Source organism: Pelecanus crispus, chromosome 4, assembly GCF_030463565.1.
Source record: "Pelecanus crispus isolate bPelCri1 chromosome 4, bPelCri1.pri, whole genome shotgun sequence".
Classification (NCBI taxonomy): domain Eukaryota; kingdom Metazoa; phylum Chordata; class Aves; order Pelecaniformes; family Pelecanidae; genus Pelecanus; species Pelecanus crispus.
The window spans coordinates 1,754,929-1,779,144 of NC_134646.1; the positions used below are offsets into that span (position 1 = coordinate 1,754,929).

General features: G+C 45.5%; 1 protein-coding gene across 1 annotated transcript in view; it reads left to right on the forward strand.

The window, feature by feature from the left end:
• The window catches only part of ADAMTS3 (ADAM metallopeptidase with thrombospondin type 1 motif 3), a 135,430-nt gene that overhangs the window by 36,952 nt on the left and 74,262 nt on the right, over positions 1 to 24,216 (forward strand). The window contains exon 4 of the mRNA XM_075709383.1: positions 9,100 to 9,256. Within this exon, the coding sequence (XP_075565498.1) occupies positions 9,100 to 9,256 (157 nt within the window). The remainder of the gene's footprint in view (positions 1 to 9,099; positions 9,257 to 24,216) is intronic.

The following is a 24,216-nucleotide window of genomic DNA, read 5'->3' on the forward strand; positions in this document are numbered from 1 at the left end:
GCAAACTCCAGCCTGCTTATTAATCTGCTTCTTAAGTTATTGACAACCTGCTCCAGTTAGAGATTAATGTAGAGCCACGAACGTGACGTTGAATTTCAATTTTGTAAGCTTCTAATCTCCCCTACTTCAGATCTTCACAGTAAAGCCACGGTACGTGGTATTGCCAAATTACTCTCTCTGTGACGGAAGGGTGTACGTAGCCAAAGCCAGGTAAAAGGTGCCTGTAATACAAATGAAGATTCTCTTGCAAGGGGATGCAGTGAAGCTGCATTGATCATGTATCCCTCGCGGTGCAGCGTAGTCAGTTATTGGTTGGATGACTGACTTTTTTGGGATCTTCAAGTTCTATGCCTCGGGTACAGATAAAGCAGGTCTGTCATGTATTCAGCTGGAGCAGTTGCCGTGCTGCTAAAAGCCTGTATAATGGTTCGTTGCAAGAAAGCCCCATCAAATGGGTAAACGTTTCACTTTAGGATACTGCGAAGGACTTGAACTCCTTGTTCATTGTATTCAGTGGAGCGCAAAGGCTCCGCGTCTTCATAAAAGCAACTGAAAGCAGGCGAGTAAGGCATTTAATCCAGGAGCGCGAGCGCTTACAGAGGAGTACAAAGCCAGTCAGCACGGCACGTAGCGTATCTGTGTGCTCAGTACTGTCAGAAGAGAGCGGCGTGCGCCGTTCATCCTCTGAAGAGCACGTTAAGCACCCAGCGCGCCGTGGGACGGGGGTTTGCAGGCCGTTCTCCGGAGCTGGCTCCAACCTACGGGCCCTGCTGTGTCTGATCCGGTGCAGTGCTGTTGGTCCTCAGTTTGCAAAGGATAGGGATTAAATAGGTAATCGGGATTAGCTGGCAGAAAAGTACTTACATATTGCTCCTAGTTTTTAGCTGGAAGCGGGAGAAAGGACAAAATAGAAAAATAAACAAAAAATTCAGAGTTTTTAAGTCCAGAACAAGTCTGGTGACAAAGGAGGTGGTTAGAAAAGCTTGAACAGAGATAGAGAGCAGGCGTGGTGCGAGAAACAGTTTATTCTTGCGAGGGACAGTCTAGAATGTGATCTCTTTTCTTTCTTACCCAAGTAGAAAAGGAAGATATTTTAAAAAACAAAAAAAGCATGAGAGAGAGGGAGAAACCTGATGTGAGCAGCCTACAAAACCAGCTGGGAACAGAACTGCTCTTAGTCTTCACCCTTTGCTCCCACGCATGCCACATCGGTCTGGGAGCAGCCATGTGACAATTTGCAAATATTTTAATATTGTGTTTCTGATGTGCTTAACGCAGCCTTACATGTTCAGTTCTCTCAGTGTTCAGAGCTAGCTTAGGAGAAGCAGCTGCTAATTAATGCCTCGGTTCCCCAGAGTATCATGTCAATGTTTTAAAAACTGTTTCTGTGTAGCACAAGGGTGCTAAGGGCACTTCAAAAACGTAATTGCTATTACTGCCTTTTTTGTGGTAGATTCATTATGTTTTACAAAAATGCAGGGGTTTCAAAATGTGGATACTAGCTAGGACATTACTGTCAAGAGAAGTGCATGCATAGATGAAAATAATAGCAAAGCCTCAAAAACATTGGAATGAAAGCATTTTTCACTGAAAGTAATTATTACGTTGTGCGCTCACTGCCTTTAAGTCAGTGGGGAATAGTGGAACCTGCTAGTATTTAGCTAGACTTCAATGTCATTCTACTTCAATGCACGCATTTTTAGTGCCATGAAAATGGGCAGCACGGAAGCCCTTGCGGATGAAGGGACGTAGAGCTCGTCGCCATCGTGGCGCTGGCGTCGTCCTCGCTGGTGGGGCAAAGACGGATCTCTGCGTGACTGGCTGCAGCTTCAGCTAGTCGCTCGTTCGCAAACAGTGTCGGGGAGACGCATCCTGAACCTTTACAGCCCAACCTGAAAAACATAGGGCTTCTCCCACTGTCATCCTTTAAGATTCCCTGTGTTTCCCCACCACCAACAACTTTGACCCCTTCTGATTGAAACCTAAACCTCGCTGGTTTGTGTCCTTCAGGAGCCGGCTGTCTCCCAGCATCGCTTGATGGAAACGCAGCCAACAGCCGGTCACGGAGGCGCTAGCTGGAGATTTATGGAGAAAAAGGGAGAGTTAGCGCTCTCCCGGCAGGAGCTGGTGTGACAGACGGTCACTGAAACCGCTGCTTACCCTCTTGGTAATTAGTATAACCATGTTTTCTGATGAACCTCTGGATGATCTCTCAAGGTCCCTTCCAACCCAAAGTATTCTATGATTCTATGATAAGCGGCATGGTTTCGGTCGCCCTGCTCCCGTAAGCGCTCCTCGCTGCTGAGGTTAAGTGGTGCGCGGCCTCTCGGAGGAAACGGAGCTCGGCTGAGCACGCAGCTGTGGTTGCGCTGGCCCCGCTGCTTCCCGGGAGCTGGCTGGCGCTCTGCAGCGCAAGGTATCGCCCCGCTCCCCGTGTCCTGCTGAGAAAGCTCCTAGGTTGGAGCTCAGGAAAGCGCCGGGGGAAGAGTCGCCGCGCCACGTCTTGCCTTCTCTGCTCTTTCCCTCGGAGCCTGCGTTGGCCACTGCTGTACGACAGAAACGTTTGTGGGTTGGTCCTCGATTGTCCCGGACTCCTTGTCCAGCCCTCACTTTATTCACATTCCCAGCGTGTCAAAGGCTCTGTATTTGCAATTCCTTTAGCACCAAAGCAGCACGCTCTGACGGTGTTAGAGGATCCGACGGTTGCACACATACCTGGATCTACTCTAAACATGGACTCCTTGAATCATTTTGGTCGCATCTCTAGTTGTTCAGTGCTCTTTTCTAGCGTTTCTATACAGACACAGATGTAATACCTGGTTTCAGTTGAGAACGTGCCTGTAGTGCATTTGGTTTATACCAGCATCTACTGATGGATCAGGTATCCTACCATGCCAGGTGCTGTGCAGGCACAGCTCGTGAGGACAGCTTCTGCTGCGAAGAGCGTACGGAGCTCAGCGAGAGACGGGACGGAGCAGACAGAGACAGGACGGGAGTGGGAAGAGTAAGGCATGATTGATGAGTACGGTAGATAGAGGTCTCGGCACTTGAGAAACCTAACTTTTGTCAAGCTTCTTGCACAGGCGGTTAGGCAAATGAGTGTTCTGTAGAGGGAGGTGCATGAGAAAAAGCAGCTTTCGTGTTTGGGGACGCCACGTCCAGTCTATCGGAGTACGGCGAGAAGGAGAAAAAACCAGAACTTGGGGTAGAGGTGGGTAGTGGAGACTGGCACCAAAAAATGAGAGCATTTACGGACCTCGTTGCATTGAACGTGAGATGATAGGTAGGATGGGGATATTCTGTCGTAGGTTTATTTTGTAAAATAAAGGCACTGTAGACTTTTAACAACCCAAAGCGTTTCCTACTCTCCAGTAACCCTCGGTGGCAAGTGTTAGCAGCACTTGACTTGATAACAGCCCACGCTGCGGCTCTGCTGCCTTGTTAAACGAGCTCTTTCACTTTCTGCCGTTTGAGGGTGGGCTATTCAAAACACACCTGAGAATTAAATGACTTGCCCTCATTGCAAACCACTAGAAATGGGGCATTTAACTTCCTAAAATACTTCTGAAAATCCCACCCGTAATGTTTACTCTAATATTGGAAGTTAAATGTCTCCATTCTTAATGGTCACTCCACAGTTCTCTGTTGTGCTCTCTGAATGAATGGTTCTTTCCTCTCTTGCAGCTAATACCCCATGCATATTTATACGGAATCATGTTCCCCCTTAAATGCTGTTGATTTTGGCTCAGTAAGTGATTCCTTAGTTTAACCTGCCCTTGTAGGTTATTTTCTCAAGGCTTTATATCGTTTGTAATTCCCTTGTTACTGTCTGTGTCTTTTTGCCTTTGGAAAAAAAAAAAAAAAACACCACATTTTTCCAGGTTTTGCTTTATCAGTGGATTGTCCGGTAAAGAATGCATCCCTTGCTGTCCCGGGGGAAGCCCTCCTAGGTGGGCTGCCCGCGCCAGACGAGATTTGGCCTTGCTCCCAGTTACCTTTTATTGCGAACTCAGGCAGGACCGGCTCCTGCACCGGTGTAATTCAGCGGAAAGGTTTTCCCTCGGTTTGCTACGCACCATTACCCCTGGATTGAGGCGGACGAGAAGAGCTGCAGGGATGAAACGCGTTAACGGTCGCGAGTCGCGGCAAGAGGATTATGGATATTACGCGGCAAGGTAAAACGGGCGCAAGGTGCTAAGCAGCCCTTCGGCAGGTTCCCCCTGGACACCCCTCGGAGGGGAATTTGCTGCCCTTTTAAAAATGGGAGAAGTGAGTCTGTAGGAAAGCTGAGAAGCTAATCCACTTCCCCCGCGTCGCAGCCAGGGCTGACACGGTGCGGAGAACAGGCGGGTTTATTTCCAGCCCCTCTGCCACAAAGGCTTCTTTCTGCTTTTGGTGTTTTTGTTGTGTTCCCATTTTCGCATTTAAGAATCATGAGGACGGTTCTAGATAAACTTCACAGAAGCACAGATTTCAAACCGCATCCTTCGGTTGATGGAAACTTTGAACATTCTTAATTTATAAGAGAAAGCAGTAAAATTAATAGCATTCCAAGATTTCAGACGATGCCTTCCTGTATCGCTCCATAAATGTGCTTTTGTGGAAAAAAAAAAAATTTCCACTACATACTACTTTCTTGAAAATCCACCGCAGTCTCTTCTCCAAGTGAGCCTGTAAAAATATGTGCTCTCCAAACACCTGCTTGCGCTGCTCTCCGGCTGGTGGGGAAGAAAATGCGAGGTTGACAGTAGAGTTTACAGTGAAGATGCACTTGAAAACGCAGTACCTGCTTATGCCCCCCCTCCTCCATTCATGTGGCAAATTTCAAGCTCTCTTTATTGATGAAATTTTGTTGGGAGGGGAAGTCAGAATGGAAAGCAAGCCGGGTTCTGCGTTCGGGCTTACTTGTAGGCTGTTAAAATGGACCAAAACTGTCCCTGTTGGTTCTAAATCTCATTTTCCAAGAAAAGGAAAAAAAAAAATTCAATATTCATAAAGATTTGCATACTGTCATTTACAACATGCTTTGTAAGATAACGCCACTACAGTAATTTTAACTCGTACGTATGAAGTGTCAGGCAGAGCGTGTTAATGTTTGTTCTGTTTGCTGTAGCGGTGAAGCAAAGCAAGGGTGAGGATCTCAAAAGAGTGGGCAAATTAGTTATTCAAAAGCACACGAAACGTATTGAACTTCCACCCAGATGACACAAAATCACACCTGCAAACGAAGCAAAGAGTAAAACAAGGCTAAAAGGTGTGGAAGGGATTTTTTTTCCTTCATCAGCCCTTCAGGTTTGGCCCTTTGACTACAAAGCCACCATCTCCTGCTCTCCATGGTAATTCTTCCTTTCTCTCTCGGGACCGTGGGGAACGCTGCTCTTGCAAAAAGCACATCGCCGCATGCGGTGAAGGGTCTGCGCGTGCAGCCTTCGGCCTGTGCGAGCCCTTGGAGGGCGTGTATTTTGAATTAATTTCTCTGCTGTGCCAGGGGAGGTTGCGAGTCGTCCTGGAGGTCAGATCCTTGCTCCCACGCGGGGTCTGCGGGGGACGTTGCTCTCTAGGAACGCCGCGTCGGTGGCGGCCGGTTGGAAATCCAGCCCTTTAGCTCCGTTTGCAAATTTTGCCGAGAAATTGTGTCACGTTTGTTCACGGTCGTGGGGGCGAATCCCCGCAGTGCAGTTCAGATCCACTGAAACGGGTTGAGTTAGCCACTACCACGAAGATGAACAAAAGGTGGAGGTAGACCTTGTGTCTGTGTAAATAATCATCCATAAAAGCTGTTTTAAAAGGAAAAAAAGAGAAGGTGGGTATGAAGTACGGTCTGAGTGAAGTGGGATCCAGCTGGGAAGAGGGGCAGGAGCTGATCCTCTGCGGGATTCCAGGTGTGTGCCAAGGCAAGGAGGCTGCTGCGCGGCTTCGGCAGAAAAACCCGGGCTGCGCTGCAGGAACTGTGCCCGACGGTAGCAGGCCGGGCGCTTTGCAGGCCTGGGTGCCGCTCTGTTCTGCCAGGTGTGTTTGCAGAACGGGCACCCTGGATCGATGCCTTTTATCTCAATCGTTACGCTTTGTAAGTTTGCTTTTTTTTTTTTTCCCTTCCCCCCGTCGTGAACCACGTGGTTGGCTTAGCGTGTGTAGGTGAAACGGGATGTTTGCTTTGGGTGCTGTTCCTCTTAATGAGTAATTTGGCTTTTGAAATAGCAGCTGTTTCTGTCTCATATTAATGCGGCCGAGTTATCAGCGCCTGCGAAGTTAGGACGCTTTTGAGGAGCAGACGACGAGTTGTGGCTTAAGGGGGGAGGAATGCGCTAGGTCTGTCGAAGTGTTTTATGGAGAGCTGTGAAAATGGAAACTGCACTTGATGCTTGCGGATTATTCTTATATTCCTTTCGCAGCAAGGCACACCCATTCTCAAAAATATAATTGTGGCTCACTCTTCGTAGGCTTAACACAGACCAGAAAGAGCGTACGCGTTGAAGCTGGGAAGCGAAGCCAAGCTTCGCTTTTGCGCTGAGCGTTGCTTGTGGACAGAATGACTTTCAGCTCGCAGGCAACAGCTTCAGAGAAAATGGCTTATTTACAAAAAAAAAAAAAAATCTTTATGCCAAGACAAGGTCTACACCGGTAACGTAGCAACTGTAGGTACGAAACTTAGTTTTGTTCAGAAAAATGGCAAGCAAATAAGCCATTAGTGTGCAAAGGGGACTTGTTAATTCCTGTCTAATTATGTGTACTAGCCACGTGAAAAACTGACTTGTGATGCTAACCGGAGTTATTCCAACCAAAAATCTCGCTTATTACTGCTACTCACGTAATGAAAACAAAGGAAGAATGTAGTATTTAGATTTCTGTAGTTTAGCCAATATTTGAAGAAATTCGTTAATTGAAAATTGGAGGGTAGATGTCAGAAAATACACAGAGCATGGAAAGCTTGTGTTGAAGTGCTGTTTGTGACTTTTTGATTCTTTTTATTAAAATACTGATTTTTATACTCTGTCATATACCTTCACAATTCTGTCTGCTTGTATTTGGCAAATTGTCTAAGCCTGGACTGTGATAATCTCCATTTGCTTAAAAAACAAAACAAAACAAAACAAACAAACAAACAACAAACCCCCCCAAAAAATGTGTGTAGCATTGCCATAAATAAGTTTGACGGCATTCCAAGCTGGAGCATAGGATTATGACCGTACCTCCTCCAGCAGGACTGGGGAGGCCCTGGAGCAGTTTGCAGAACCCAAAGGATCGTCTCCTTTGGGTTTTTTGGGGTTTGGTTTCAGGGTTTGGGGGTTTTTTTTAATTTTCCTTTGGTTCTTACTTTGCATGTGTCTGTGGTTGCAGTCAAAGCCGTAACTGTAATTCCTACCTTACATGTAGTGAAATCTTCAGTTACAACATTACGGTAACTGAGGTCCCTTGTAGGGGTTTCCTTGGTTTATGGAAAAAAGCAATGCATCGCTTGGCTGATAGCGCGCTGGGAGCCGTCCCCGTGTCGCTTACTTGCAAGAATGTCCTGGTTTCGGCTGGGATAGAGTTAATTTTCTTCCTAGCAGCAGGCACAGTGCTGTGGTTTGGATTTAGTAGGAGAAGAATGTTGATAACACACTGATGGTTTAGTTGTTGCTCAGCACTGCTGATGCCAGGCAAGGACTTTTCAGCTTCCCATGCTCTGCCAGGGGCACAAGGAGCTGGGAGGGGGCACAGCCAGGATAGTTGATCCCAACTGCCCCAAGGGCCATTCCATACCATACGGCGTCATGGGCAGTATGGAAACTGGGGGGGTTGGCCGGGGAGCAGCGATCGCTGCTGGGAACTGGCTGGGCATCGGTCGGCGGGTGGTGAGCAATTGCATTGGGCATCGCTTGCTTTGGATATTATTATTACTGTTATTATTATTATCATTACTATTTTACTTTATTTCAATGATTAAACTGTTCTTATCTCAGCCCAGGAGTGTTTCTCACTCTCACTCCTCCAATTCTCTCCCCCATCGCACCGGGGCAGGGGCAGCGAGCGATGGCTGCGTGGTGCTGAGCTGCTGCCTGGGGCCAAACCCCGACAAAGAACAACAACGTTGTGTAAGAGGAAGGTTAATAAGGATAATGCTTGTTGGTAGTTGCTCTGCTACATTTTATACAAAAGTTCGTGTGTTGTATGTCGGGGTCTTTGATAGGAACTTGCAGATTGCTCAAAGTACATATCCCGTTGGTGTTTTCCAGTATTTTCAAATACTCTGTGTCCATTTTTCCCCTCCATGATGTTCTTGCTTTCGCTGGCTGTGCTGGAAGAAGTTTGGTCTTGCTGCCCTTAGATATAAGCAGGGGTTTTTAAGTGACTGTTTCCTTGAGTGTATTGCCAGATTTCCTTCACCATTATTTACTGTGATGTATATGCGAGTGCCAGCAAAGAAATCTTTCCTCCTTAGCATGAGTCTCTCTTCCCTTAAACCGGAGCTAGGCAGGCGTGACTTACTCCACTGAGTTTAATTGTGGTAATCGCCAGGATAACTCTGCCCCGTCTGCAAACCTGTCTGGCAGCTTTTACAGGCAGAAGGCGTAAAGAGAAAGGGTTTTGAAGAATTGTCAATAGCTGCGTAGGTACAGGATGGAACAGTATGTGTTCATTTAAGTAGGAAACCATATGGCTTCTGCTGATTTTAGTGAAGTAAAACGAAGGGCCTGAGCCGTAAGGGGTTCAGAATATCTACGGGTTAAGGATTAGCAGAACGTTGCAGTACGCGGTGCTCAGCACGCCGTGCTTAGATTACGAAATAGCTGTGCATAATGTGCAAATGGTAAACTCCTCTATGACTTCGGTCTTAGTTGTGTCGTCGAAGGGGTAACGTATGTCATACCTATACAAGATCTCTTAATGCCTTTGAGCAGCGGCCTCAGCCAGACGCACGTCCCCAGAGTGCAGAGGGAAATTCCCTCTGGCAAGAAGTCCGTGCAAAGGAAACCCAGGGGTAGTTTGAGTCTTACAGCACAGCGATGTGCTGAGCATTTTACGCTTCGCCCCTCTTGATACTTGTTTTTGAAGCATCAGGCCAGGTCTTTAGGCTCTCAAATGACATATTGGTGTGCTTTCTCTCTTCCCCACCAGGCTGGAATGATAAGAACTGATAAGGATGAATACTTCATTGAGCCTTTGGAAAGAGGAAAGCAAATGGAAGAGGAAAAGGGAAGAATCCACATGGTGTACAGGCGATCAGCTGTAGTGCAACATCCCACCGATGTGCTCCCTGATGTCCATACGGAAGGTACAGTACCCCGTGTTGATTGTTTACAAACCTATTCCAGGTAACTCTAGCCTACGGTAGCTTTTGAAAGAGGCAGTTTTGACTGCGCTGTTTGAAAAGAAAGCGTTTAAATGTTTTGTTGAAATAGGTCATCAGAGTCATACCCGCAGTTTCTCCGCCAAGAGCAGTGCACGTGCGCTTTCATCTAGGAGAACAGAACTCGGCCACAAAGTGTTCTCATCAAGAAATGTTGCAAAATGCTTGGTGTTTCCTTCCTTAAACCAAGGGCAAAGTTTCTACTGATTTAAGTGGAAACAAGTCTGAGCTCTGCCTAAGTTGGTAAGATATTGTGAGACATTAATAGAAATACTCATACAACTTGAATGTTCTAAGTTGTTATTAAGGCTCGCCTGTCCATACAACTTCTGTTTAAAGTTTGGGTCCTGTTTCTTTCTGAGTAATAGCTCAGTTGTGCCCATGACTGATACTGTTTTCCTCCTTCTGCTCGTTGCAATTAATGCAGTTTGAAGGCAGTCGTCTTGATCGGATATATTTTGACATATCCTAGGATTCCCCTCCGTCTTGAAGATCATGTGGTTGGTCCATCTGAGAATAATTATTGTACAGTTTAATCCATTTGCTTGTACGTTTTTTTCCCCCCTTTTAATATTACATGAATCCTTACAAGCCAACGCATTGCATAGTGGACGTTGAGGTTTTTGACACTATGGGCTGAGGATGAAAGAGCAGCTCCGTTCCCTTTCAGTGCTCTGCCTTTTTTCCAACATCTCTCAGCTTCTCAAATTCCTGTTTGTACTTCGCGTTCACGCGTTCTTGGAACTTAAAAGGGTTTGAGAAGAACAAGAACAACTACATACAACATGCAGAACTAGAATTAGGTACAAATATTAAACAGAGAGGAATCAGGCAGTCCCTCGTTGCCAGTCCTGATGGACTTAAGTTATTTAGTGTGGTTTTGGAGCTTTGTATTTGAAAAAGCAGATAGGAATTGGCAGCCATTTTGAATAAAACCCCGTCAGGCTTTTATTAGTCACTCAGAAGGTAAGTCTGTGCTGCTGACTGCAATATGGCACAGCGGTATCGCAGCAGGCTTGGGGCCAGCAGCAGTCTGAACCATGCAGGCCCATCGACCTGGCTTTTCTCCGAGACCTGTGCTGCCAAAGGTACTTTGCTTTTGGTACCCCAGCAAGATGATCACATCTGCTGTGAAAGGAGGTTGTAGTGAGGGGGGTGTTGGTCTCTTCTCCCAAGTAGTTAGTGATAGGACGAGAGGAAATGGGCTTAAGCTGCGCCAGGGGAGGTTTAGGTTGGAAATTAGGAAACATTTCTTTACAGTAAGGGTGGTCAAGAATTGGAACAGGCTGCCCAGAGAGGTGGTGGAGTCCCCATCCCTGGAGGGGTTCAAAAAACAGGTAGATGTGGCACTTGGGGACATGGTTTAGTCTAGTCTACCCTTGATTGGCTTAGAGTGGACTTGGTAGTGTAGGTTAATGGTTGGGCTGGATGATCTTAAAGGTCTTTTCCAACCTAAACGATTCTATGATTCTATGATCTAGCTCGTGCATCTCTGTTGTGTGATTGACTAAAAAGCGCTAAATAAGCCTTTGTGGTAGCAGCGATGGGCTCAGCACCGTGTTTCTGCATTGAAACCACTTTGTTGGCTGGGCTGGCGGACTTGGTTAGGCACAGTGCGTACTTGGCAATGGACCTTCTGGGTCTGTTTCGGCGAATTCAGCATCTCTTCCTGTACAGTCTTTCACGTGCTCACAGACTCTGCCTGTACGTGTTTTGAATCCGTGGAAGCCTTTGGAAATTTCAGGTGGCTACGACATGGGGAAGGTTAGCGGGAACATGCGATAGCAGAGGCAAATTATTCAGGAATTTCTCAATTGCAATTCATAATATATGAAAATTAGTGAGACAATAAATGTGTAAATGATGAGTCCTACCTCAGAATTTTTGAATGCTGTTTGGGATCTGGTCAGTCTTTTGGGGGTCTTAATGTCTTCAGCGTCTTCTGATCTTCTGTTGTTTGGTCAGAGGGAGCACTTCAGCAGCTACCTTTTTGTAACTTACAGCGACCTTTTTAGTTAGTGTCAAAGCCGTGTGTCTGTAGTTGATTTGTTGTTTATCAAGAAGTTCAGACCAAAAAGGCTTGTTTCTTGTAGATGGCTTTATTCCATCCTTTGGCAGAGGGGACCTGTTTCTACGATGCCCTGCGTTGTTATTTTAGCATTTGTCTGGAAAAGATCCGTGCAGTATGTAACAGAGGTGGTCTTGACAAGTGGAACCGAGAAGCAGAAAGGTGGATCTGGATACCGTGAGGGCATTCAGCGAGAAAGAAGCATCATGAAAGGAACCAGAACTTGATCAAACATAGACAGACAAAGGGAACTTGCTGCATCCCTTATAACTCTGAGAAAGGTACAGCTTCTTATTTTAAATGGAATTGGAGGGTATGAGAGCAGAGAGGTGCTTGTGTCTACCGCTTGATAACAAGGCTTGCCAGTCTTGTCCTGGCACAGCTGAATGTAGCGTGATGTTCCTGGGAGCGCTCCGAAGCCCGGCCGGTGCTCTGGAGAGCTGGGCTGCGCAGATCCTGGGTCACCAACCTGTTCTACCCCTAGCAAAAATGAACGAACCTTTGGCTGTGGTACAGTCCAGCAGTCTGTGTTCACGGTGTGCTCTGGTAGGTGTTTTAGTGATGTATCACACATATATTTATATGAAACATCTCTGTGTTTCAACTTGTGTGATGCAAAATCTGCCAGTTAGGGAGCTCAACCCAGGTTCTGTCGCTTTATCGTACTTTCTGTGACTAGCATTTTAGCATTTATTTTCTATCATCTGCAAGATAGTTCTCCTCCCCCCCCTTTCTTTCATAATTTGAAATGCACATTCAAGGAAAACTGTTGACCCGCTTTTGTACCACTGTGCTTTCAACTAACTTGCTGATATGTTTTTAATTGAAAGTTCCTAGAGTAATAGCCACAGATTTGTGGATAACTCACGTGCGTTACCGTACCTAGCTGAAGGTGCCCGGTGATGCCAAGCTATGGTCCAGTCCTGTAGAACACACAGCTTATTGTGGTAGGAAAAGGGGGATGTTTTATGCTTCCTAGATTGCTGCCGTATTTTAACCGAGCTGTATTTCTGTAAGACACGCAGACCATTCCATCCCAAAAGTTTATATTCTCGGGTAGAACCTTACCTAACATGACAGAACTGCCACTACAAAATAGAAAATGTCGTATGGGTGTTTTGGCTTCAATATTTATGTGTTCTGGCACTGTCCTGGTTTTGCTAATCAGTTAGGTCATTTGCTAATCTGTAAGGTCATTTACAACATCAGGCGAGTGGTGCTTGCGTGTCCATATCTGTGCCTGTTGAGCTAAAACAAATGTGCGACTCCTATTAAAGTTTGTCTTTCCAGATTTTTAACCTCCTTTCTAATGGACATTATACACAGAAAAATTCCTCTTGACAATTGCCTGGCCAAACACTTAATGTACTAGACAAACTGTTTTTTTATGCAGCTTATTTGCAATTTGAAAGTAGCCAGAGAACCTCTCAACAGCCCACGTACAAGAACACCGGCTGATCCCGGCACAGATAACAGTATGGCACGCCTGCGCTTTTGCGAGAATGCTGTAGATGTTGCAACTACTGTCGGTATCTTGAACTTTCTCCTAAGAGGGTTTCTTAAAATGTGTTAGGTGAGTTTTCTTCTAGGGGTGGGCTTCCATTGGTCTCTAACTTTCAGTTGTGTCTAAAGGTCTCCACAGAGCGCTGTGAGAACTGGCAGGCTTTCTGCTCTTTCCTGTTTTTCAAAGAAAGAAGTTAGATGGAGGCTGGCTGGTTTTCCCTCCCGGTTACTCTTCAGCTGGAGTGATTTCTTCGCTTTTAGCCACCTTTCATTATCATTGACTAAGCCCAGTTGCTGACTACTCCCAATTGGGTAAAGCCTGATCTTCATTGCACTGTTATCCTTATTATATAAAAGTAGACTGTGGTCTGGTCTGCACCGTTGTTTGGTAGTTCCACCTTGGCTCAGATTGGGCACAGCAAAGGAGTTAGTTGTATTGCCTTTATCCTTGTGTCTTCAAGATGCTTTTTAAGACCCAGGCACGTCAAGATGAAAGCAAGCTGCTGAAGCCCTTGGAGCCTGAGGAAATGTTTGGCCCGTGTGATGGGTTAACATTGTGGCTCTTCTAACTAACTAAATGGTAAGCGTTACTCATGTTTGCAGGAAGTCGCTCTTACTTATTTTTGACAGTTTAAAGCTTTTACACAGATTTGAGTTCAGGAAATAGATCTGGCTATTATGACACTGCGAAATGGTTTGCAGTGGTTTAGTCTGCTACATTAAATGCATGGAAGTCTTTCTTAATCTTCTCTGCTCCTGCCCCACACCCCACATGCCCAAAATGCAGAGTACAGTCTGCTGGCGGTTTAGAAGTTCAGCCGCATATTTAGCCAACGCAGACAAGAATCCAAGGTTTCAGTAATAGATGACAGATGACTCAACAAACTAGCCGTTAAGATAAAAAAGTACTTGAAGTTGTTGTCAGTGAAGTTGTTATAAAAACTGGGAAATGTTGTGTAAAAGCCTTCCTCTACAATGAAACAGGACATGCGTTGTGGTCACTCTGCAAGAAGTCAGTTTTATAAGACACTATTGTCGTGAAAGTTTCCAACTCCAGCTATACGGAAGAAGCTTTCAGTCTGATAGGACATCTGGTATTCCTGCAGGATTTTACAGCGTTTGGGAATTTGTTGGCCATTTTTCAAACAGTCGGAGAGAATGCACGTTGGAGTTCGAAGTCAAAAAGATACTATCTTAAGATGAAGGTTTTAGCAACTATCGCAATGTAGTGGAGCATTTATTGGTTGGTGTACTGTGTTCTCGTAGAAATAAGCACGCGTACATGATCTATCTTCTTCTCTTCCCTGTTGTTCTTTATTGCAGTTATTTGCGATGAAGTTTCGGCGAGCTTAGAAAGGTGGGAACCAGAAGCCTGGCTTTCTGGAGAAGATACTAGGATGCCTCAAGCTAGTTGATAGCGTGGGTTTAGGCTTTCCGCTTTTGCAGCAACACAACCCTACCCCCGAAGCAGCACCCTGTGCTGATTCCTATTTATGGTATCCATGGCTATCTGTAGCCTCTTTAGGGAATGGCGGCGTATGGCGTGCGCTGCCCTATTGTTTTCACCATTTGCTTTGTGTAGAGATTGGTTTCCTTAGAGGTGTATTACATGAAAAACACTCAAGAAATCAGATGGCAAATGCTGCCTTATTCATTTGAGGAATGCTGTAGGATTACAAACCTGTTAACAGTTACCAAAAGGGCTTGGTTTTCCTTCCCTCTGCATGTCTGTGCTAAGAGGAGAGCTGGGGAGCTTCTGCATCTTCACGCACTGAAATGCTTACGTAGCCATTTTTTAAGTATCTTTTTTTTTTTTAACTCTTCCATTAAGCGTAGGGAAGAGCCCCTCAAAAAACTTAAAAAGATGGGAAGAAATGTGAATATTTCAGAAAGAAAAGTGAAGTGATAAGATAGCACATGCTTCCGCCACCCCCCCCCCCCCCTTTTTTTTTTGTTTTTAAATTTCATCATCTCTCAAGTTAAGGAGCTAGGAAAATATACGAGAGGCTGAGCCTTTAAAGAGATGCTACAGCTATCCTTTGAACTGGTGGGCGTCTGTTGTTCTTCGTGTGTGCGCACACCCAATTTAGACTCCTTGAAGGAACCCTTCATTAATTATTGCCCTTTTATACCTCACTCTTTTCAATTGTTCTGGTGTGAGTATGATCTCTTGTATGTAAACAGGCATGAATATTTGGTCGTTGCTTAGAAAATACCTGTGCTCTCACTCTGTGGTATCCGGGTAATGTGGATAATTTTCCGTATTTTGACAGACTGGTGGCAGGAGTGGTTATTTGTATTTCATGGGTAATCTGCGTGCTAATTGAAAGGATCTTGCTTAATGTATTTTTTGGAACCTGATCTTTCTTCTGTTGATGTGAGGCAATGCAGGGACCTGCAAGAAGTTGATGTTAAAATCATTTAAAAAACCAACAACCTAACTGGTGCCCGCGGTCTGCGTTGCGCTGGGTGAGCCTGTTTGCTGGTTTGAAGTGCGGGGCCTGGGTCAGCTCTTCTGGACAGAGGAAGCTCTTCCTCTTCTGCACAGCGGTAGCCAAGGCCTCCCCCGGGAAGTCCCAGCTATTGAAAACCACTTAAACGTAGTAGGATGTGACACGGCATCAACAAACGTCAAGCGGATTTCTCCCCTGGGAACAGAAAAGACTCTTGATTATTATTCCTTGTGAAGAACTGGGTCAGACAGGAGTCATGCAGAAAAACCATGTGAAAACTGGTCAGCTCGTAATGTTTAATGTAATCATGACCTGGAAGAAGAATACTCACGCCACATTTTCAAAATAGTGTCCTAATTTTTTTCTGATTTTGAGGAAATGATTGAAAATTTATGTCTGTGCTCAGAAGAGGTGGGATCAACCATCATGAACCTGGTAGGGGAATACGAATGACCAGGTACGTGCTTACAGCAAGTGGCAGTGAGTTGAGACAGGCTGCTCAGATTGCAGAGGAGAGCTCCTCACTGGGCTTAGTAGGAATGTGGGGAAATAGGTGGCTCTCAGAATTTCATAGAAATTGCCAGCTCGTGCAGTATGCTTTTGTTTGACTTGCGCTGGAGGAGAAACACAACCCAGAAGGGCGTTTATTGACAGTAGGGACTTAGCAGCCCAGCAAACCTAATGAATATTTTCAGCTTCCGAAAAGGTGATGGATGCGCAGAGGGAGGCGGGGGTGTTATTTCCACAGCCAGCAGCCTCTGACCATCCATTAATCCAGCAGTATGAAAGGGGGCAGCTCCTAGTTTGAGCTGCGATGGGCTGCCACGTTTAAGCTACCGAGCGGTTATTGTTAGACTGAAATGAGTGAGCTGCTTCGAGAAGAACCCTGTTCTCAACCCTTACTGCTTTAGCATCGTCCGTGTCTGGCACTGTATCATGAAGGCACTTTATGCAGGGCTCTCCCCTGTTTCTGAGTATGTTTTAAGTAGTTGCTATGCTGTAGAAACCGCATGAAAAGCTCTGTGACTCGGCATCCCCCGCTAACGCGGACGTGCGGGCAGCAGTTTGCAGGGTGCCGCCAAGCACACGCTCTGCTATAGCATTGGACTGCTCTATAGGGTCACTCATGTGGCTGCTCTATAGGGTCACTCATTTTAGGTTAATGGTTGGACTGGATGATCTTAAGGGTCTTTTCCAACCTAAACAATTCGATGATTCTATGATTTGACTGCTCTATAGGGTCACTCATTTGGCTGCTCTATAGGGTCACTCATTTGGCTGCTCTATAGGGTCACTCATCTGGGGAGCGGCAAACGCTGTGCTCGCCGCGTGAGTGTCGATGCTCAGTGAGAAGGCTGGGCCGGGCCAGAAGGAGGGAGTAGTACAGCTTCTGAGACTTTTTTTTTTAAACAGTGCGTGTTTGTTTTTAAACACCTGGGATGAGCATCTGGATAGGTACAGTCTGGGAATCCTGCGATAGAGCAGGATGATCTCTAGAGTTCTTCACAGATGTAAATATGCACAATTATCTCCCAACGGTTTTCCATATCAGGTTGCCCTGGGATGACATTTGGTAAGCTCGACTTCCTCGGTAATTTAAGTCTTGATCCTAAAGACACTGAACATCTGTGCTTCTCATTTTACTTGAGTACTGCAGGTACTCGCGATCAGCATTCACGTCATGAGTGTTATTCCCAAATAACGTCTGTTAAAGAAAAAAATACTTATTCTTAAGGGCAAAAGGAAACAAAGATGAAAAGACTGCATGTTGGGGGCGAAGGGTCTGGGGGACAGAAAACAAACGAGCTATGTGTACAGAGCTGGAACAACTAGAAGTATGTATGAGGCCGTCATGTTAAAACATCATTTAAATAAATCTGTAAGATTTTATCACCAAAATAGGTTTTCACTTAGGAATGGAAAGAAATGCTCCCTGGACAAGCCTAGAGTTGGAAGGTTTTGAAAGTGTAATGATGATATCATTCTGTCTGGACGGGATGAAAAGAATCTGTTCTCCCTTGTTAATAAGCTGACAAACATCACCAAGATGTGTGATCATTAACCTTATTCCTTGAAAGCATTCAAGAAACAATAGAAACAGGCAGAGAACTGTGGCGTTTAGAATCAAATTTGCACCCAGGAGGCCTTCTTTGCAAGTTCTACTGAATCAGGCTCAGGAGCATGGTAAAATAAAATCCAAATTGTATTTCTTGGAAACGTAAAAGCCTAATCCAAGTCCACTTGAGTCGGTGAGAAGACTCAGATTTATGTTAGTGGGCTGATGAGGCAGGTTTCGGATCATATTCTGCTTGAGCTCATCACAAAGAGTTCGATTTGTCTTTCCTTCTGTTTATTGATTGATTATTTTTTTACATGCACTTTCTTTTCATATGGTATAATGATGACAACCAACCTTAATCTTGGTGGTTACACAGCATGTTAACGTACTCAAAAGTTTTCCTGTTTTATCTTCCTCTTCACATCATAGTATTTTTTTTAAATGACAACCTATTCACCCAGAGAGCACTTGAGATTAAAGTATTTTTGTAATTACTTCCTAACAGTGGGAAACAAGGAATAGGAGCCTTTATCTCCCAGCTTCCTTTCAGAATTTTCATTTTCCCTAAAGAACCAAAGTGCTTGTGTGGCTGATGGGGTTGCCATGACACTGGGTTCGAGTGTCTTTGTCCCAGGTGGGAAACATGTAGGAGGAAGAAATGATTTGGGGATTGCTCCTGGTTGCCTGGGAATGAAACCCTGGAATAGAAGGTAGAAGAATGGGAAGACTATTGCCTGCGTCGGAGACCTCCCTCAGCACTTCCCCGGGCACATTAGTGTTTCTTAGAGACGTCGTCATGCCAGAAGGTGTGTGAACTCTTTCTCAGCACAATTTCTCATGACCTGTGTTCTGATGGAGGATATTTTAGACACTGCCCAGCACACCACACAAGTTTGTGCATCAGTAATAACGGGAAAGATGGAACTGATTTCTGTGGAGACTTAGTACACCACATTTTGTGACATGCTCTGTCACAATGCAGGCATTCTTGTATAAGTTGTGTTGGTGGCGAAAACCGGCGTATGTACTCACCTAAAGACATCCTGCCTCTTTTTGCAGAACTGCTAGAGCTTTTGCTTTTAAATCAGCCTTCTTCTATAATATTGAAACTTAATAGGTTTCATTGAAGTTCTTGATTGAATATCGGTTTGTGGGGTTAGGTTTTTTCTTTTTTTTTCAGGTAACAGTTTGCTTAATCAAAGGAAAGGTAGTCAGCAAAGTACTTTTCAAACGAACAGCACAGCATGGTACAAAGGAAAATGAGTATTGCTGATGGATGTATTTACAATACGTGGGGAAAAAAGAGAAGGGATCTAAGGAGGAGGAGGGGAAGTGGGAGGAAAAATAATGGGAAAACCATCAAGCACTTCTAGAAATGGAAGTAGATGAGTAATATCTTTGAGTGTAATGGAATTACAGCCCTCTCCAAGGGTTTGAGCGTGCGTTTGCACCGCAGACAGAAGTGTGCTCTCAGCCTGCTTAGGCATAAGCTGAACTAGATTTAACCTCCCTCGCTTGGATATCAGTATCAGTCAGTACAGCTGTGGAATCGACTGATTAGCACAAAATACAATCGGGAAGCTACGTGTATTACTGGGTTCTACAGAGCCACTGTTGCTTTGGGCTCAAGGCAGAATGCCCCCCGGTGAACGTGGCCCAGGATGCGTGTCCTCCGTACGCTTTTGTACGGAGGGCCGGCCCGTGATTGGGGTTCAGATCTGCTTTCTTTGCCCTCACAGTTGGGCTCGGCCCAGTTGTCCTCAAGTGGAGTTTGGGATTCATCTTGTACTTGGAAAGTGTCTTTGTGTTAATATTTCCTGTCTGTCCTCTCTTTTTTTAAATGATATCTGTCACCAGAGACGTAGAGGGAGACCGGACAGTTGGGTATGGAGTTGGCTTAGTGAGGTGCTTCTCCTCCCAGTTCAGGTCAACTCCATGTCGTGTATTTCCACGGATGTGCTGGGCGGTGCAATTTAGCAATTAGTTGCCAGCGCTCGGTGATGAATGTTAATGTCTTTCTGTGTGCAGTTACTTATATCCAGCTTCAAAAAGTAAAAACAATCCAATTCTTCCCTTAGATGAGCCTCCAAAATTTGTGAGATGAATGGAGAAAAATTAAGGTGCTTGTCTGTGGACTGTGAATTTAGATACTGTCTTCTGGGACATCCCTCAGTTCCCGTTGTGCACCTATCTGTTTGGCCTCTGTGTCTCAACGTTTCATAGAATCAAAGCATGGTAGCTCAGCAGTTGTGTTTTCAATATTTCCAAGGATGGAGATCCCACAACCCTTCTGGGCCCCTGTTCCAGTGTTTGATTACCCTCGTTATGCTATTTTTTTTTTTCCTCTCCTATCTAATTGGAATTTCCCTTCTTCCAACTCATGTCCATTACCTCTCATCCAGTAAAAACTTTTTGAACAGTTATGATCACTGTGTCCAGAAATTCAGTAGGCAATGAGGTAGCTGGGTGTTTCCTGGCAGATTCACTCTCCAGCCTTGACTTTTCACAATTGATTTAGTAATTGCTCTACATTTAAGGGTTGCGTTAATATACAAAAAGCATTTGCATGAATCATAACTGGACACATTAGACAACAGGGCTGAAAAGTGCAGGTAGTCAACAAGCAGAGAACATCATCTGCTCTAATCAAACATGAGGTATGTGGCAAAGCTAGAAATAGAAACGTGTTTGCTGCTACTCATTCCTCATTTTAAAAAGAGTTGTAAGAGTTAGCAAGACGTCTTAAAATTATATTCAAGGTACATCCAAGAAATTATTTTGGTGAAGGTTTTAGACCTGCTGCACTGCTCGTCAGTGAGGCCCTGATAACAAAGCTAAGGTTCAGAGCGATACAGTGCTTGGGGAAAGAGTCCCTTCACGGTGGCCGGATAATTAGAAAATTAAACGTAAATATGAGATCCGTAGTGTCTGCTGTACAGGCTTTATCCTGTTTGCTCCAAAATGTGTATGAGTAAAAGAAAACCCAGACTTCATAGCTGAGAAAAACCTTGTAAAAATTTTTTTTAAAAGGAAAGAAACTTGAGCAGGAACGGATCAAAAATTGCTAGCAAGTGACTTATGCTCTCTGTCTGTGTCGGGGAGGTTGTGCTTACCTCCCGATGATGGGAGTGGGGACATCCATCTGTTTAAGTCGTCTTCAATTCTTGGCAATAACAAAGGAAAATTATTCTTAAATAAAACCAAGGATAAAGGCTTGATTCCAACTGCAGGCACCCAAAGCCAGAGTAGTAAAACACACAGAAATCTGTATGAGGGGAAAATTGAGAAAATGGAGAAAGATCAGTACATGCAACTTGCAGCCATTCCAAGGCTTATACAGCTTCCCAAGAAAAACTCCTCCTGCCCCCAAATTACATAGGAAGAAGAAAACTTTCAACGAACAGTGGTGGTAACGGACAGCAGAGAGTTTTAAATATTCTGTAAGCAGCTGTTCCCATGTGCAGGGAGCCTGTTTCATTTACAGGTGATATTCTTAGAGTGATCTCCCAAGAGGCAAAGACGTGCCAAGGTAAGGACCACCCTTTGCGCCCTTTCAGCACGCGTCCAGCATAATGGACAACTCCGGTGTCATGTCAGAGAGGAGCATCACACGGGTCTCACTGTTGCCTCCGATGGATAAGGAGATGTTAAACCCTGCACGAGGTACTTGGTCTGTGAAGGTTAACACCGGCCAGCACTTTGTGTCTTCTCCCTAGCTCAGCAGTCACCAGAGCTGCTTTTGTGACATGTGTCAGCTCCGAGTAGCTAACTAACTGGAGATGACGCTTTTCCTCTGCAGAAGGGGGAAAGAGATCTAATTTCATAGAATCATTGAGGTTGGAAAGGACCTTTAAGATCATGCAGTCCAACCAGTAACCTAACACTACCAAGTCCACCACTAAACCAATTAAGGGTAGAGTAATAATTTCATGTTTCCTGGCTTGGTGGCTGGATTATTTTTTAATGAAAGTGAAAACTAGGAATCATTAAGGTTGGAAAGGACCTCTAAGGTCATCAGTCCAACCATCAACCCAACACCACCATTTCTACTAACTTCCAGCCTGATTCCCAAAATGAGATTCATTGCATCAGCTAAACATACAGTGAAGGAATAAGCAACTCGTGCCGAGATTTATTCTCTGCTGCCAGTTTCATTGCTGTTGTTTGAGGTGGGAGGCGAGGAAAGGCTTTGAAGGGATGGATAATGTTAATACAGGTAGACAATCACTGTCAGAAGTGCTGGACAGCATTGTAGAACGGAGCTCCCTAGCTCAGATGAGAAGTAGCTCGTTTCTGCTACCGAGTTCGATAAGAAAGATGCGAGATGGTTAGAAATGCTTTGAGGTTGGCTGGGTAAGGTGGCAACGAGAGCGGAGGGACCGAGGCGGTGTTACCGCCGGTGCACGCAGGGGCGATTCCTTCTGCAAGCTCCGGCCAGCCATCTGCCCTTCCCCAGCCCCGCGCACCTCCGGCTGTAAAGCAGAGTACGTACCAGGACAGTCCCTGTCTGAGAAAACACGCTAATTGGAAGCAGAAGACCTGCCTTATCAAGATGAATTCATGCGAATTAGAGGTCAGGAGCGTGAGGAAATGAATCCTCCCACAGCCTGCGGGGGCTGATACTTATTTATGTGTTTTACATGCACATCACACAAATTTAGTACTGAAATGTGATACTGTGGAGGCACCAAGAGACTCTCTTTCACCCAAAGAAAAGATCCTTTTTTAATCAGTCTGCATTCTACAGTCAACCTATGCCTCTGATGGGAAAATGAATTAAAATGCAGCATTTTGTATCATAATATAAAATGGTGATTTTTCCATACTATGTGACTGTTGCTGGATTTTCTTCCCCTATTTATGCAGTTTTGGCCTTCTTCCCCATTGCAGGACACCTGGTTTTAATGGGTTTGTGGCTCAGTATTTTTTTAGAGAGATTTTTAGAAATGCAGAAATAGGTAAGAATCCAAACTGAGGGGGAACTAAGCAACTTAATTGAGTTTATATCTTTGAAAATGTCAGGATACGATGTAGTCATCCCTGGTTTACGATAGAGAAGAAGGAAAATTGATGCTGTGTGCTTTGAAGGAGCGATTTGGATGCCTGCGGAGAGTGGCTGGCAGGCCGTGCTCCTCCTTTTGGTGGTGCGCTTGGACGGGGGGTTCCTGCGCAGTACCTCTGCCGCACCGTGTGTTTTGCACCAAGGTGTCCCCCAGAGTTCAATGCATGCTTCCGTTTGTCCCTCTAAAGTGCCCTGTAGATGACAAATAAGAGTCAACTTCCCTTGTTTGTCTTACGTGGGATGACACAGTATTGGGCAACTGAAGCTGATAGGAATGCGTATGGAAATGACTAACGTGAGAACATCCTCCTTGCAGTTAATTTTGCTCCCAGTGGGCCGAGTTTCTTCAGATCCATTTCTGGGTTAGAGAAGAGTGTAAATCTTTCCAAAATGCAATAGTAAAACACCGCAGAGTAACAGTATGACCCAGCTCTTGTTTGCTGTGAAAACAGTGGGGTTTTTTTGCCAGAATGCCTTGCCTAATAATTCTTTCGAGTATTCTAATAACATGGGATAAGATCGTCAAGATAGTTAGGATTCTGGAGGTTATTAAAAGACACGCAAGCCTGAGTCTGCAGTTTGAGTTGGAAAAGAGCAAATTGCTATCTAAGGGAAGCTGGCTTCTCCTGCCGTAGTGACGGGGAGAGGCTGACCTGTGGGAAATCTGGGTTAGACTCTGTCAAATACCGTGTGGTTTGGGAAGAAAACCCAGCGGGCAATGCAGAGCTGTGCTGGCTTGTACCTTTAGGAGTAGCCGAGGAAAGCTTTTTGTTTGTGTGCCGTCCTTTGCAGTGTGACTGGCAGTGCCTTCTTTTTAAACATTCCCTGGAAAAGTCTGAGGACGTGTCTGGAGGAGAGACAAGTAGCGGCTCGGGTGCCTCTCTGGTGTATTCTTTGGAGCCTTAACGCTCCGCCCGGATAGCAAGCAGGCTGCTGCATCTGCAAAGTGAGTGACATGTGCCAGAGAGCAGGTTTATCCCAGACCAGGATGGAGTAGCTAAATGACTCGTAAGACTAATGACGGTAGAGATGACACAGTTTTCTGTCCTTGCCTTTCTTCTCTGTCTTTCTGGAAGTCATGGAGAAATAACTCCATGGGGCTCAGCAGGCGTTGCAGTTCAGAGGCCTTTCTCATTCTGCAATATTTGCTTATGCTGGGCTCACGAGTTAGACCTGTAGGTAAAAGCTCTCCTTTCTTTTGTTCATGGCAAGGCCCTCTCTCCGTCAGGTGGCAAGAAACAGTAAGATTTTCCTCCTCCTCCCACATTTCTGCATGGGCTACCCAGCTGTGGGCCCTAGGCGCCTGGAGAAGGTTGGATCCGTGCACTCACATCCTCCAACTGTGGACCCTAGGCACCTGGAGAAGGTTGGATCCGTGCACTCACATCCTCCAGCTGTGGACCCAGGCGCCTGGAGAAGGTTGGATCCGTGCACTCACATCCTCCAACTGTGGACCCTAGGCACCTGGAGAAGGTTGGATCCGTGCACTCACATCCTCCAGCTGTGGACCCAGGCGCCTGGAGAAGGTTGGATCCGTGCACTCACATCCTCCAGCTGTGGACCCAGGCGCCTGGAGAAGGTTGGATCCGTGCACTCACATCCTCCAGCTGTGGACCCTGGGCACCTGGAGAAGGTTGGATCCGTGCACTCACATCCTCCAGCTGTGGACCCAGGCGCCTGGAGAAGGTTGGATCCGTGCACTCACATCCTCCAGCTGTGGACCCAGGCGCCTGGAGAAGG